At 35.6% G+C, this 14,781-nt stretch overlaps 1 protein-coding gene across 6 annotated transcripts in view; it reads right to left on the minus strand.

Moving 5' to 3' along the window:
• The window catches only part of LOC147409838 (ubinuclein-1-like), a 77,313-nt gene extending 63,627 nt beyond the window's left edge, over positions 1–13,686 (minus strand). The window contains exons 1-4 of one of the 6 annotated variants that reach the window (XM_086431908.1): positions 13,282–13,681; positions 6,865–6,951; positions 5,017–5,109; positions 4,319–4,395 (exon numbers count right to left, since the gene is read on the minus strand). In XM_086431908.1, the coding sequence (XP_086288034.1) occupies positions 4,319–4,395; positions 5,017–5,109; positions 6,865–6,951; positions 13,282–13,539 (515 nt within the window). In that variant the 5' untranslated portion in view covers positions 13,540–13,681. Of the gene's footprint in view, positions 1–4,318; positions 4,396–5,016; positions 5,110–6,864; positions 6,952–13,281 lie in introns of all 6 variants that reach the window. The other 5 variants (XM_086431907.1, XM_086431910.1, XM_086431912.1 and 2 more) reach the window with 5 other exon arrangements.
• Between the last annotated feature and the right edge of the window lie 1,095 nt (positions 13,687–14,781).

A 14,781-nucleotide genomic window follows, 5' to 3' on the forward strand; every position in this document is an offset into this window, starting at 1 on the left:
TTTTCTTCCAACTTGACTTCTTAACTTCTTTTGAAGTTTTCACACAAATTAAGCATGTTTAAGCCTGCATCACTCTTTTTCAAGACTATTTATTTTCCACCAATCTGCCCCCAACTTAAGCCTGCTTATGCAATTAGCTTTCATACTTGCATTAATGCAAATGTGGAAGAACTTCAAGTTCTTGTCCCCCTACTTGAAGCCACTGAAGTCTCGGCTTTTGACCCAAAACAATGCATGTTCTAGCATGCATCACACTAGCAGAGAAATCCCTTCTATGTCGGGACTTATTAGCATGTGTTCTCTCATGTTAGGGGAGGGAGAGTCTTGCTTAAAGTGTATGCAAACTCCATTCTTGGTCTGAGTGATTGCGTGCAAGCCGTTTGTTAGCACTTCCTGCTTTCGAGAGTGTCCTGAATCAACTTGCAAGGAGTTGAAACTAGAGTTCAGCCCTTGATCCTTTTATACAAATGGTCCCGAGGTGGGAAGACAATCGGATGTCGTTCCCTAGATCTTGAGATACCACCCGCCACTTTCGTAAGGAGGAACTTTTTCCAATCCCAACAGGTCTTCATGTAATCAAGATTCTAAAATAGCTTTTGGATTGTGTTCATCCGATTTTTAATTTAATATTTTTTATGTTTTGGATGACCATACATTGTAATCGAATTTCTTGAAGTTGGTCTCAAACACCTACACACCTTGATACTTGACACCCGTTCCAATTGTCTATGTAACTCTGCATATTTCAATAGGTATACTTCTATCACTTGCTCATGGTAATCTATCACATTGTTCCGGAATCATCTCACATTTAGGTGTCAGATTGGACCTTTCAATAGCCACCCCAGCTCTACCAAGGCGATAAATTTGTACATGAAGAAACTTTCTAAAGAAGATACCGATCATATGTCACCAGGTTGGGATGCCTACAACCAGCAAGTTGACAAACCACGTCCAATCTCACCCTTTAGTTACTTCGAACACTCACATAGGCTCAGCTCAACATTTCATTCATGTGTAATTAACACCTCCAAAAAAGGTGAGACATTCAAGAATTACCTTGCTGTTATATATAAACAATGGCGACATATACCCAGCAAAATAGGGCTTATGTTGTAGTTCATGTGGATAGTGTGGCATAGATCGTACATCTTCTCATTAACTGATTCTTAAGATGGTCCTTCTCTAGGAAATACCTAAGGTAAGCGAGAGTCGTGAACACTACCCTTAGAGGATACAACATTCATCGATGGGTCAAATGGTACAGGTTTAGGGCTAACCCTTTGAATTCCTTTAGAAGGTTATACTAGAGTTACTTCTATTGCTAACTTCGACACCCCGCAAAGTTCTAGAATTCCGTTTGTCGTAGGTAACACTGTGAGGGTTGCACTAGTTGCGATGTTTGAGCCATGCGCTATAAGAGCATAAGGAAAATTTTATTGGTTTATATAACAACATGGACTACAGCTTCCAAGGGTTGAGGAATTTCTTCGGTTTGTTTTCCTGTTCCAACATTAGTTACTTCCAAGGCATTATCGATGTGCCAACTACACTTTCTTGGGGTAATCTTCTTTCACTCTCGTCACTATGTTGACAATCATTTCGGTGCACCTTTTTGTCATATCTCATACAACAAAAGTCAGGTCCTCAATAGAGTCGCCAAATGTTGGGGGGTGATTAAGGCATTGCACATGTGAATATTAAACGTCCATGTAGGGTATAGGTTTAGTGGTTAGCAAATGAAATTGGGTTCAAGGGGGTTTGAACGTAAGACGTGGGAACAACACTCCACACATCTTACCACTTAGCTAAGTTGGCACTTCCTCGCACATGGGAGGAGCACGTGTTGGACTAGGAGGTCGGGTAAGATAGCTTAGGTTTACTCCTAAAAGAAGTTGATGATCATTAGGTCACCATTGCAACAACGAGGGACAATGAGCAAAATACACGTAATGGAAGAGGTAAAAAAGTTTAGAGAAGGGATCAAGGTTAGTTGTAATAACCTAATATTTTATCACAAATCCCGAGGAACAGTTTGAATATTTTGTCAAATCAAACACCTAAATTCTGATAGAAAAGATTTAAAAACAATGATTTCGCCATTAAGAATCTTAAAAATCGAGAAATATAGTTTCGATTGTAAGTACTATCAAACCTGAGTTCAAATAGATAATCACAATAAGCCTCAAAAAAACGTGTAGTTAGTAACTAAAAGGTGAAATTTTGATAGAACAAGTTTTAAGACGAGATGCATACCATTGGGACCGTCTCAAAAAGTGATTTATGTTAGGATATAAGTTCGTTTAAATCTTAGTTAAAATGAAAAAGATAGAAAATCTCGAGGTGTACGTAACTTTTAAATCGAGATTTTTCTAAAAATGAAAATAAAAAATCTAATCACATATCCATAGATCTCAAAAAATTATTAGGAATTGATTATAAAAACATCCAGGTCGAATGTTGTATGATTGAAAACAAAAGTTCACAAACAATGTTGACTAAGTCAACCAAGTCAACTCATGTTGACAAGGATCAGCAAAAGACTCGCCTGCTTGTGGTGAGTCACACTACCAAAGCCAAATCAGTTGATACCTCATCCACCCCATGTATCACCTCCACAAATAATGAACGCATATCATTAGGACTCTCTCGAAAAGTGATTTATGTTACACTTTAAGTTCATTTAAATCAGAGTTAAAACAGAAAAAAAAAAAAAGATAGAAAATCTTGAGATGTGCGTAATTGTTAAATCGAGATCAAATGTTGTATGATCGAAAACAAAAGTTCACAAAAAATGTTGACTGAGTCAACGAGTCAACTCATGTTGAGTATGGTAAGCAAATGACTCACATGCTTGTGGTGAGTCACACCACCAAAGCCAAATGAATTGATACCTCATCCACCCCATGTGTCACCTCCACAAATAAAGATAATAAAAATATTAAAATAATGAAAACATAATAAACAAAAGAAAACCCTATTTTTCGTTTTCATTTCGTTTCTTCTTTCTTATCCAGAACTTCTTCTTCTCCTAAGTCCTGTAAAAAATCAGTAATCATCTTCTTCAATTCTTCAAATATTCATCTTCTCCAACTTGTTGCTAGCCAGACAACAACAACAGCCAGCCATTTTTTTCAATCACTTTCTTCTCCAATCAAATATACATACCTCCAACCTTAAAACCAATCCCATACCCTGCCCAGGTCTCTGATTATCATCACCCAAAGACTACCAACTAAGCTAGCAGGCACTTGCCATTTTTTATAATCACTTTCTTCTCCAATCAACCTGAAGTATGGCCACTGTCCTTGAATTGATCCAAACCCAGTAAAGCTTTCCCTTTATGAGTAACTTCTGCCCATGATCTGTTTGTGACAAAGACCTTCTCCTTGTCCTTGGCTGCAAAGTCCACCATTTTCTCCTCTTCCTTCAGAAACATTTTAATGTCGAAGATTAGGGACCTCTACCCAATGCCATCCTTACCCTTTGAACACATGACTAATCTGGATCGAGCCTGCGCAGAGAACTGTTGGAGCTTCACAAATCTTCCAAAACAATTCTGATCCCCTCTGACAACTAATGTGCCCTACCCCAAAAAACTTAGCCTGAAAGCCCTTCAACAAGTCAACTGCGATGTCAAGTTGTTTGTTGACCAGATTGTTTCATCCTCTTCCAGAATAATACTCAACCCCATCCTCTTACCAAGTTCAACTACTTCAATCCCTCTATGCCTCTTCACCCAGCACCCTCGTAGTCCAAAGTTTTTCCTCTCAACCTTGGTGACAAACCTCCACTCGCTCCACTCCATCGATATCGAGAGGAAAACAATTATTTGGGCTTCACACCCCTTTGCAATTTGTTGAGGCGTGTGGAAGGAGAGAAATTGGAGAATCTTCTCGAGGGTGGAGAATTCTCATCACGACTTGGTTTTGTTGATCCTCAACTTATTATTTCATTGGTCAAAGTTGGACGGGGCTTTCAAAGGGTTTTTTTTTAGGAAGTTGTTTCTAGATGGGAAGCCCTTTGTGAGTGTGTTTTCTTGTAATTTTGGCCAGTCCCCGCACTGCCTTTATTAGGATTGAGAAACATTTTGGAGACACTTGTCTTGTTTATTCATGTTATGTAAATGTTTCAATTTTGAGTACAATTATCATACAATGGCTTGTTAGGGACTATGGATAAAGGTCAAAAAGGAACATTTAAAAAGGATTTTTGTCGTCCCACCGAGTAGAGCAAGCTATAAGAAGAACAAACAAACACAAAATAATTCTGAAACAAGGAAAGACTGCTAACTGGAAGAGAACTATAAGAAACTCACATATGCTCCAGCTTCCCCCTATTAACGAAATATCCCTCATGTTTTGTTCTCGACTTGTCAACTTGAAAATACTCATCCTGCACAAAAGACTAGAGGACATTAGTGGTAGTGAATTAATGATTAAAAGTTCATATCCAAAATTCACAATTATAAATAAATGGGCAATTGGTGCTCCATAATGATAAAAAATAGTGCTCATGCAACTAATACACATGAATTACTCTACAAAAATAAGGAAAGTTGATCTTAATTATTTATATGTATGAAATGGTAGAAAGATGAAGATAGGTAATTTGGAGACTTTTGTGACAGTTGTAGAGTTCACTATTTTAAGTTAATTAATGTTTGTAGAATAATTAAAAAGGGAGGCTTTAGGGTTGGTTGACAAGAAATCAGTTCTTTTTTTATAAGTAAATAATTTATTAATAAGAGATGTGTGATCGAGATGACCAAACCAAAACAAGCTAAAACGACTTATCAAAAGACGCAATTACACAGAAATTGATACAACAACAGATATTGCAACAAAAGGATTGTCCATGTTAAATTAATTATAATGATGCTAAACTTAGTATAAAAACCATGAAACCATCAACTAGATTTGACTTCATAATTGTTTTTACAATCCAATTTAATACCAAGTCCACAAAAAGCAACTACAACAAGAAAGCCACAAAAAACTGGACTGTGGTACCAACCAGATCAGCATCATCTATAAAAGAATCCTCTGTATCATATTGATTATCATCAGGACCGTCATCGAGTTCTTCCTCGCCACTACTTTGTTTCCCCTAAAACCATGAGTTGCCAAGTTTTATTGAAACATATAAGAGTGTATAGAATGAAAAAGAAATACAAGAAGGAGATCGAGGAGACCTACCTGGAAAGTTGGGAAAGCAACAGGAAAAAATACAAACAAACCTCATAACAACTCTTCCTCCCCAATCAGATCCCACCAATGCGCAAAATCCCCCACACACAAAAAAAAAAAAAAAAAAACCTATTTGAAGAGCTTCTATAAAATAAAATAAAAAAGATGAAACCTAGAAATGTTAATGATGACTTCCTTAATCAGCTACTCCTTCCCATCAAAAGTCCTCATGTGCTTCAATCCAAAAAGCTCCAATAAACCACAAATGGGAATAGCCCCCATAAGATTTCCTTTTTAGATTGGATGCCATAGTAACCCAACTTTGGAAAAGGGAGAGAATGGAACTAGAAAGGGAATAATAAATGAAACAGACAGCTTGAGCGAAATGACAATGAAGAAGCATGTGATTGACAGATTCCCGCTAACATAGTGGTCAACTTACACCATCAATGGCATCGTCATCATATCATCATCATCAAACCCTTATCCCAAAATATTAGTGTCAGCTAAAAGTATATGGTAATGGTAATTCCATTCAATTCTATCTAAAGTCATGTCCGGTCAAGTTAAAACTCATGTTCCAAATAACAAAATTAAGCAACAAAAGAAACAAATACACAAACTCCTACATCTTAAATATTAACCATGGTAGCTATGTGGGAGTGCACAAGTTCTCTAGAGACATGATACACGGTAAGGAAATAGGTTAGGTTTAGGTTTTGGAAAGACAATTGATGTGGGGCTTCTCCTTGTTGAGGAAAGGTCAACCAAATTTTTTTATGGTATTGACTGGATTTAAGGCTAATTCTTTGCTTGAGTGCAGTCTCATTGACCCTTTGAAGGAAGACAAAAAAAAAAAAAAAATCGTGGGTTTGGAATCAGAAAGGTACCTTCTTGGTGAGTTACATAGAGTGATTTTCTTCTATGTAACCCCTCCTTTCTTGCAAGATCCAATTTTCCTACTTTTGTTTGGGAGTCAAATGTACCTTCTAAAATTGCAATCTTTGTTTGGACCAGTTGCTTTAATCGCAGATAACTTTGATCAAACACAAACGGAGTATTATTGATTTTTGTTATATGTTCCATGCTAACAGAAAACCTAATAACCACCATTTATTACACTGTAATTTGTCTCAACAAATTTGGGGCCTATTCTTCCAGTTGTTTGGTATATTATGGACTATGGTGGGCTTGATCTGAAGTGCTTCAAAGTTGGTATACCTATGGTGGGCATTTGTTGTGGATATTTCTTCCCTTTTTTGTGATTCTCTAGGGCATTTGGAAAGCAAGGAATAAGCGAATTTTTGAAGGGGAAGTTGCCAACATCCATATTACTATTTTCATAATTTCATCACTATGGACCTCACATTAAAGTGGTCATCGATTATCAAAGGGTTGCACTTTGAAGTGTTTGTGTTTAGATTAGACTTGACTGTTAATGGGGAGAGGTAATTTGTATTACTTTTTTTTCCTGTTGGTCTTCATTGTTCTATTTTTGCAAACTACAATAACCCATCAGAGGCACAGCCACTCTGGATTGGTTGTTATTATTCTCTGCTGGTTTCTAATAATATTGCTATACTTTTAAAAAATAAAAAAACAAAAAAAAAAAACAGAATCACCATACATATACGAGCCTCCAAACAAGAAAAATAATTAGAAAGCATAATAATACCATGTAAAGGTGTTCAATCTTCTCAATAACAGCACTAAAACGACTTGAGGGAGGTGCATCCTCCAGTTCACCTTCTGCAGGTTGGCCCTACAAACATGAAGAATAGCTAAGACATTTACTACAATTAACAAGGCGACTCAAAACAAAATCCAAAAAAGAAAAAAAAACAAAACCATTAAGATTTGACAGGCATAAAAAGGCACTTGCTAAACCAGCAATCATATCCATGCCAACACGCATCAAAATAGAGAGATGCAATTTCATATCAGTATTCTATATATTAGAAGTCTTCTATAATCTTAAACAAGCACACTAGAGCGCATGCATCCAAGTAAACGTCTAGCTAAAATATCAATACTCTATTTAATGCATACCTGTGTATGAAAGCATGAAGGCAATGTCAAAATCATAGTTGTCAAAAGTGGGGCCTAGGCGCCAAAGTGGCCACCTAGTCCAAGGGCAGAGCCAGGATTTTCTTGTAGTGGGGGCAAGCTATGGTTAGTTGTACAGTTGAAGAACTTGAAGATGAATGGTTTTAGGGAAAAATTAAGAGGTTTTTGGTTAGAAGTTGAAGAAAAGGATATTTAGGTTATTTCCAATTAGTTTATGAGAAGGCCTAATCAAGAGGAAATGTCATCAACAAAAAATTGAAGGGGCAGGAGGGGCAAAAATTGGAGGGAGGTGAGGGTGTGCGGGCAAATGGGGAGAGAGGTGAGGGAGTGGGGACAAATGGGGCATGTAATTAGTTGAAAATATAGGGGTGTCTCAAAGTTCTGTGGGGGCAATTGCCCCCACCAGCTCCTTACTGGCTCCGCCCCTGACCTAGCCTATTCAGTCACCTACGCACCCAGCGCTTAGAGCAAGATTTAAAAAAAATATCATTTTTCCTTTAGTCTTTTCAAAAAGGCCATGGTCTAGGATGTCTTATTAGATTTTTTTAAAACATAGTGAAGTTTAAAATATTCACCAAAACTTTGACGGCTTTATTAAAAAAATCTTTTTAGTATTTATACTTCAAAGACTTCTCAAAGTTGAAAGCTAGGGCTCACTTTCAAGTGGAGAAGGGAGATGATGACGACGATGATGGTGGTGGTGATAATCCCCGGTCAATTGGAGGGATTAAGACATTATTGATTTCAGATTAGAGGATTTTTGTTAACTTAGTTGATATCTATGAAAACAAAATTGAAATACTCCATTTATATACATTTCTTAATTGTTATATTGATGGATTTTAAATTACAAATGTAAGGTTGACTTGTTGGGTTATGGTTTTAATTGATTATTAACTTGCAAGTTTGCTAATTAGTTGATGTTACCCTTGGCAATTGCATATGTCATTATTTTTTTTCCAATTTTTTTTTTTTTTTTTTTTTAATAAATTGGTTTGGTATCCCATCTTAATCTACCCTATCTAAATGACTAAGATTTCCCGTAAATCTATCCCATTTTTGTTTCTCGGGTTAACCAGAAGAGGTTAATTACAATTACATGAATTTCAAACTTGAATGTTGATTCAAAATTAGTTTCATCTTTTCTCCCATCTTCAGAAGGATGAAGTATATGCATCTTCTACTATCGTTAGAATTTTCTGAAAGGTAACTATCTCGATTTCATATAAAAATTCATATAGAATCCTTGAAAAAGACTTTCCTACATAAGAAAGGACTTACTATCTGTAACTTTTGAGAAGAAAAAATAATTATTCTACTTAAAAAAATAATGAACTAATACATAGATTTATAGTAAAACAATAGTACCAGTTCTGGAACTAATTTTGCTATAAAAAAAGAACAACTAATTACAAAAAAAAAGGAGGAAACTGCCTAACTAAGATTTAAAATTTGAAATACTAATTTCAAAAGATAAACATCCCAACTACTTACTAAAATTTCGACACCTCCCCTCAAGTTGATGCATAGATATCAATCATGCTCAACTTGTTAACAAGAAGTTCAAAGTTAGGTCTGAACAATCCTTTGGTAAGGATACAGGCTATTTGTTGCGTTGTTGGAACAAACGGCATACAAATAGCTCCACTGTCAATCTTCTCCTTTATAAAGTGCCTATCAATCTCCACATGCTTTTTACGATCATATTACACTAGATTCTATGCAATGCTGATGGCGGCCTTGTTGTAACAGTACAGTTTCACTGGCATGTTCAATGGTAACTTCAACTCTTCTAGTACCCTATTTAGCCATAACATCTCACAAACCCCATGAGCTATAGCACGAAATTTTGTTTCAACACTGCTTCTTGCAACCACGTTTTGTTTTTTACTCCTCCACGTGACTAAATTACCCCATACATATATGCAGTACCCTGATGTAGATCTTATGTCAGTAATTGAACCTACCCAATCTGCATTAGTGTAGGCGTCAATGCTTTGCTGTGTAATCTTCTGAAAGAGCAAGCCTTTACCTGGTGTACCTTTCAAATATCTCAGGATTCGATAAACTACTTTAAGATGTTTCTCATAGGATGAGTGCATAAACTGACTTACTAGACTCACGGAAAATGCAATATATGGCCGTGTATGTGATAAGTAAATCAGTTTCCCTACCAATTTCTGAAATCGAGATGTATCTACTGGATCACCTCCTTTGTTATCTCCAAGTTTCTGATTGGGATCAATTGGGGTGTCTACTGGTCTACAACCACTCATTCCGGTCTCCTTAAGTAGATAAAAAACATACCTCTGTTGTGAAACAACAATTCCCTTCTTTGACCGAGCTATCTCCATCCTGAAAAAGTATCTTAGAGACCCCAAATCCTTGATCTCGAACTCTGATGCAAGAGACTTCTTTAATCGGTTCATCTCAAGCAAATCATCCCCAGTGAGAATTATGTCATCTACATAAACGATTAATACAGCAATCTCCATCTTGCGAGTGTCTTACAAACATGGTTTGATCAACCTCTCCCTGAGTGCACCCTTAGCTTTTAACAAACTAAGAAAACTTCACAAACCAGACCTTTGGTGACTGTTTCAACCCATACAAGGATTTCTTCAGTCTGCACACCTTCAAACCAAATTTTTCATCGAAGCCTGAGGGTGCATCCATACATACCTCTTCCTCCAAGTCTTCATTAAGGAAAGTATTTTTCAATCTAATTGTTGCAGGGGCCAATCAAGATTTGCTGCAAGTGACAGGAGAACTCTCACAGTATTTAACTTTGCTACGGGTGCAAAGGTTTCTAGGTAGTCAATGCCATAGGTCTGAGTAAATCCCTTAGCAACCAACCTAGCTTCATACCTTTCAAATGATCCATCTGACCTATATTTAATTATAATAAACGGTAACTTCACGATCACCTTGCTTTGACTGCCAGAGTCATGTCTTCAAATCAAAAATCTGTGATGAATTCTCCAAATCAGAATAACAATCTCGCACGGCCTCCCAAACTTCATTGGTTGTCGGTAAAAACAAGTAGGGCTTCCCAATTGCTGGCTCCATCGAATTGATGAGCCATGCAATTACAAGAGAATTTTCAAATCGCCATTTTTTCAGGTATGAGTCAGTCGCTGCAAGTTGTGTTACTTCTCCTGTCAAATATCCCAATTTACCCCTTCCATTGATCGCCAATTTCACAGATTGCGCCCATTCGAGATAATTTTCCCATCAAGTTTGTGAACTGTGGGTTGCAGGATAGAAATTTGGGAAAGAGATTTGCCAGATGATGTTGATGTCGTCAATTGGGTAATCTCGGACAAATCTACCGAGGCAGTAGGGTTTTTCATTGCACCGGTCATCGCCATCTTCGCCATGGAAAATCAGATCTAGAGCACAAGGCTGTGATACCATGTAACTTTTGAGAAGAAGAAATAATTATTCTACTTAAAAAAATAATGAACTAATACATAGATTTATAGCAAAACAGTAGTACCAGTTCTGGAACTAATTTTACTATAAAAAAGGAACAACTAATTATAGCTAAAAAAAAGGAAACTGCCTAACTAAGATTTAAAATTTGAAATACTAATTTCAAAAAATAAACATCCTAACTACTTCCTAAAATTTCGACACTATCTTTGGGATCTGATGCTACACCGTTGCTCAATACCTTAATTCTAAAAAAATAAAAAACTATTTTTTTGTCGCCTAGGCCCCAAGGGGGTCTACCGCTTAGCGCTTTTAACAACCTTGGCCAGAATACATTACCTCAAAGGAAAACGTGTCAGAAGACATTAACTATATATAGAAAGAAAGAAAATGAATCATGAAATTCAACATAAATTTCAATACGGGATTTTTTATGCAATACATAGCCAAACGATCATCGAGCTAAGCCTTTCCCTTTTAATCTGGTAACTTATCAAACAAAAGCAAATAAACATTTTTTGGAATCATACACGATACAAAGTTTCAAAGACATTGACACCCACAAACCTGACACCTACAAGTCCGTATCGTTCATTCCTTATGTTGCGAGGTAATTTTTTTAACACTTAGGTTCATGTTCAGTACAAAAAAAATTGTATTTCATAGATGAAATAAATTAATATCATACGAACGATATATAAGTAATTGAAAACAAAAATACTTGACTAAATTAAAATTTATTTCACGGGCTCAATTATAAAGGGTTTAGGGGCTATTATTTTTGGATGGTATAGCTAGATCAGTTCTTAGATTGTATTTTTCTTTGTTGATCTGCCTCTTTAGTAAGTCCCTTTATCACTAGAGAGTTGTTTCATTTATTTTCCTTTATTGATAAATAAATGTATTAATAAAGTGGTAGAGAACTCGAGATGACCAACTAGGAGTACAATAGACAGCCAAAAGGCACATGGACTCCCAACCTCACCTTGGAGCTATACTACACACCCACTCCCATCTACCCGAGAAATCCAGTTGTTTCATTTACTTGTTTCCCTGCCTATTTTTTCAATTAAGTATCAGTTTTTATATTTTGGAGAAGTGTTCGCATGTATTAGATTGTTGTATTACAACACGGCGTCCAACATGGTAATTTCTTAGAAAATGGAGTGCACTTGTTGCATAACTAGTAACTTACAAGAACTGATGAATAAGCTTATTAGAGAAAACCATGTTGAGATGGATCAGTTAGAAGCTCCAAAGACAAAAATAGAATGAGCACATTTGGGTGAATCTATAAATGGAAAGTCGTGGGAGTTTGGGCAAGCATTTACAAATTACAACACCAAGAAAGAGTGCTTTAAGTGCAATTTGAGGATTATGAAGGGCAAAAGAATGCCTAAAGATCAAGTGCATTGAGTTAGCATGAAAAGCTATGAAGACACATCTTGAGAAAAGATATAGCTCTAAATAGAGTAAAATGGCGAAATCAAATTCCTGTTTCCAATCCCAAAAAGTTGGGATAAGGCATGGATGACGATGGTGCTAACTTATCAATGGATAAACCTCTAAGCCAAAGCGAACACAAGCATTCCAGTCCCTCCAAGGATAAAATTCAAGGCTAAACGAGATTGACATAAGGACTCATTGGTAATAATGCACATCATGGTCGCACTAAAATCAGCATCCTAATGTTTTTAGACGTGACCAAAGGACTTAAACTTCATAGACTGCTAAAAAAAAAATTAAAAATAAATAAAATGAAAATGGTTTGGGTTCTTAATGTATTATCTTTATTGCAAGAGTAGATTTGTTATTTTTTCTTTTCTACATTTTCCATTAAAAATTTGTGTATTATTCAACTAATGAGAATTAAGGTTCTTTGGCATTCTTCCTCATGGCTGCTCTAGATTTTCATAGACCATGCATACTACTTCCTGTCTTCGCTCCTCGCCAATCTAGAATATGTAATAAAGCAATAAACAAAACCTGAAAAACATCTAACAGCGATTATTTACTACACATGGAAGCCCAATTTCCCAATTATCTACAGTTCAGCCCAATTCTCCTACTCTATTAGCAACCATGATTGGAGGAAACACCATCAACAGATTGAGTGCCCAAACCAGATTATTTTTCAATTAAATTCTATAATAGAAAGTGCGCCAAATACTGAAACATGACAATCAAACCGAATTGCAAACTGGGTAATAAACCAATGAATAAAGAATGAAAATTTAGCATTTTTTCCTTCTAATATAACAGAAACAATCCAAGAGACGCTGAATTATGTAATTTGTTCAATCAAAAACCAAAGTCAAAAGATAGAAAAGAACCCACAGAACAACCATGATTGTAAACTCTATCGACCAGATTGAGTGACCAAACCAGATTAATTTTCAACTAAATTCTATTATAGAAAGTGCGACAAATACTTAAACATGACGATCGAACCGAACTGCAAATTAGTTAATAAACTAATAAATAAATAAATAAAAGAATCAAAATTTCACATTTTTTTCCTTCGATTATAACAGAAACAATCCAAGCGACAATGAATTACGAAATTCAAAAGATAGAAAAGAACCCTAACCGTAGTGATTTGAGATTCGAGAGCAGAGTGAGCGACAAATGAAGGAGGCTCCACTGCAGGAGGAGGAGATGGTTGATTCGATTTCTTAGCTACGTTCTTGATCAGTTTTCTCCACGAAACAAAGGTGGTCTCTCCGGGTCTGAGCTCCACAGTAAACCTCTGCCTGTCCTTGGTTGCAGAGACGGATGGAACGAAAGAGGAAGAAATCCTAGATGAGCTATCTACACCTCCACCGATCATCTCCTCCTCTTCCTTCATGGAATCCAATGGATTCTAGCTAGGGCAGTGAAATTGTATTCTCTGTAAACAGCATTTGCTGTCTCTCTCTCTCTAAAAAAAAATTATTGTAATTTTTGGAATGAATGCATTTTTGTCATTTCAGCATTTTCCGAATGATTTTTCTTTCTAAAACTAAGTCTACAAATTCACTGTTTTTAACTTTTATTTAATGCGTACCGTTATAAGGCCGAAACGGCATTTCAACGCCCATATAAAATGACTAGATTTTTTTTTTAATGTATAAAACAGGATTTTATAAAGGGAAAATTACTTAAAAGGACTATGGTGTACTGATTTCTTTCTAATTAATCCCTAAGTTTTAGGGTTTCTTTTAATAATCTATTTAGTAAAATTTTCATTTCTAATCAATCCTTGAATCGTACTCCACACATTTGTCGAAACTTCCCTAACCATTCGAATTCACCATTTTTGTCTAAAAAAAATGGATTTTTGACATCTTATTCTAGTTTCGAAGACTCCATTCCAATTGATAGGATTTGAGAATGTAGAAACAAAATTATTTTCAAGTATTTTAAAGATGTATGTAAAAAGTCAGGGTTTCTTTCAATTTTTTATTTCATTTTTAGATGAAAATCGGTGAAGAATGATTCTTTTGGTTTTAAATCATCTACATAAATCGTTATGTCAAGTTTTTAATCGATATTTCCAATTATTTTAGTCTAAAAACTCGAAAAAATCGAAAACATGTAGGTATTACCAATGTTGAGCTCACCACTTTTTATTTTCAGGTTCAACATTTTTATTTTCGAGTTTGACATTTTTTTAAAAATTGTCAAACTCAACTATAAAAATTGGAGAGCTCGACGATAAATAAAAATTGGTGAGCTCAACAGTAAAAAGTGTTTAGCTCGACAATAAATAAAGTTGGTGAACTCAATAATAAATAACAATTGGTAAGCTAAATTGTAGTGCCCCCAAATCTTAATATGAATCCCCATGATTTCATGTTATAATCTTAGTGCATTAAACAAAAATCCTCATAGTTGATAATAATATAAATAGAAAAACATGTTTAAAAGGTAATAAATAATAGTGGAATAACATAGACTAAATATAATGCATGTCCAAAATCCCACATAAACATCAAAGTATCATAATGTACTCAAAGATGAAAATCAACGTAAAAATAATTGAAAGGAAATCGCATAACATCGCCAAATATAAGGAAGTCCTCTTACTAACATCAAATCCTACCCCTCT

The sequence above is a fragment of the Akebia trifoliata genome, chromosome 2 (assembly GCF_017979445.1).
Source record: "Akebia trifoliata isolate Shusen 1 chromosome 2, ASM1797944v1, whole genome shotgun sequence".
NCBI lineage: Eukaryota > Viridiplantae > Streptophyta > Magnoliopsida > Ranunculales > Lardizabalaceae > Akebia > Akebia trifoliata.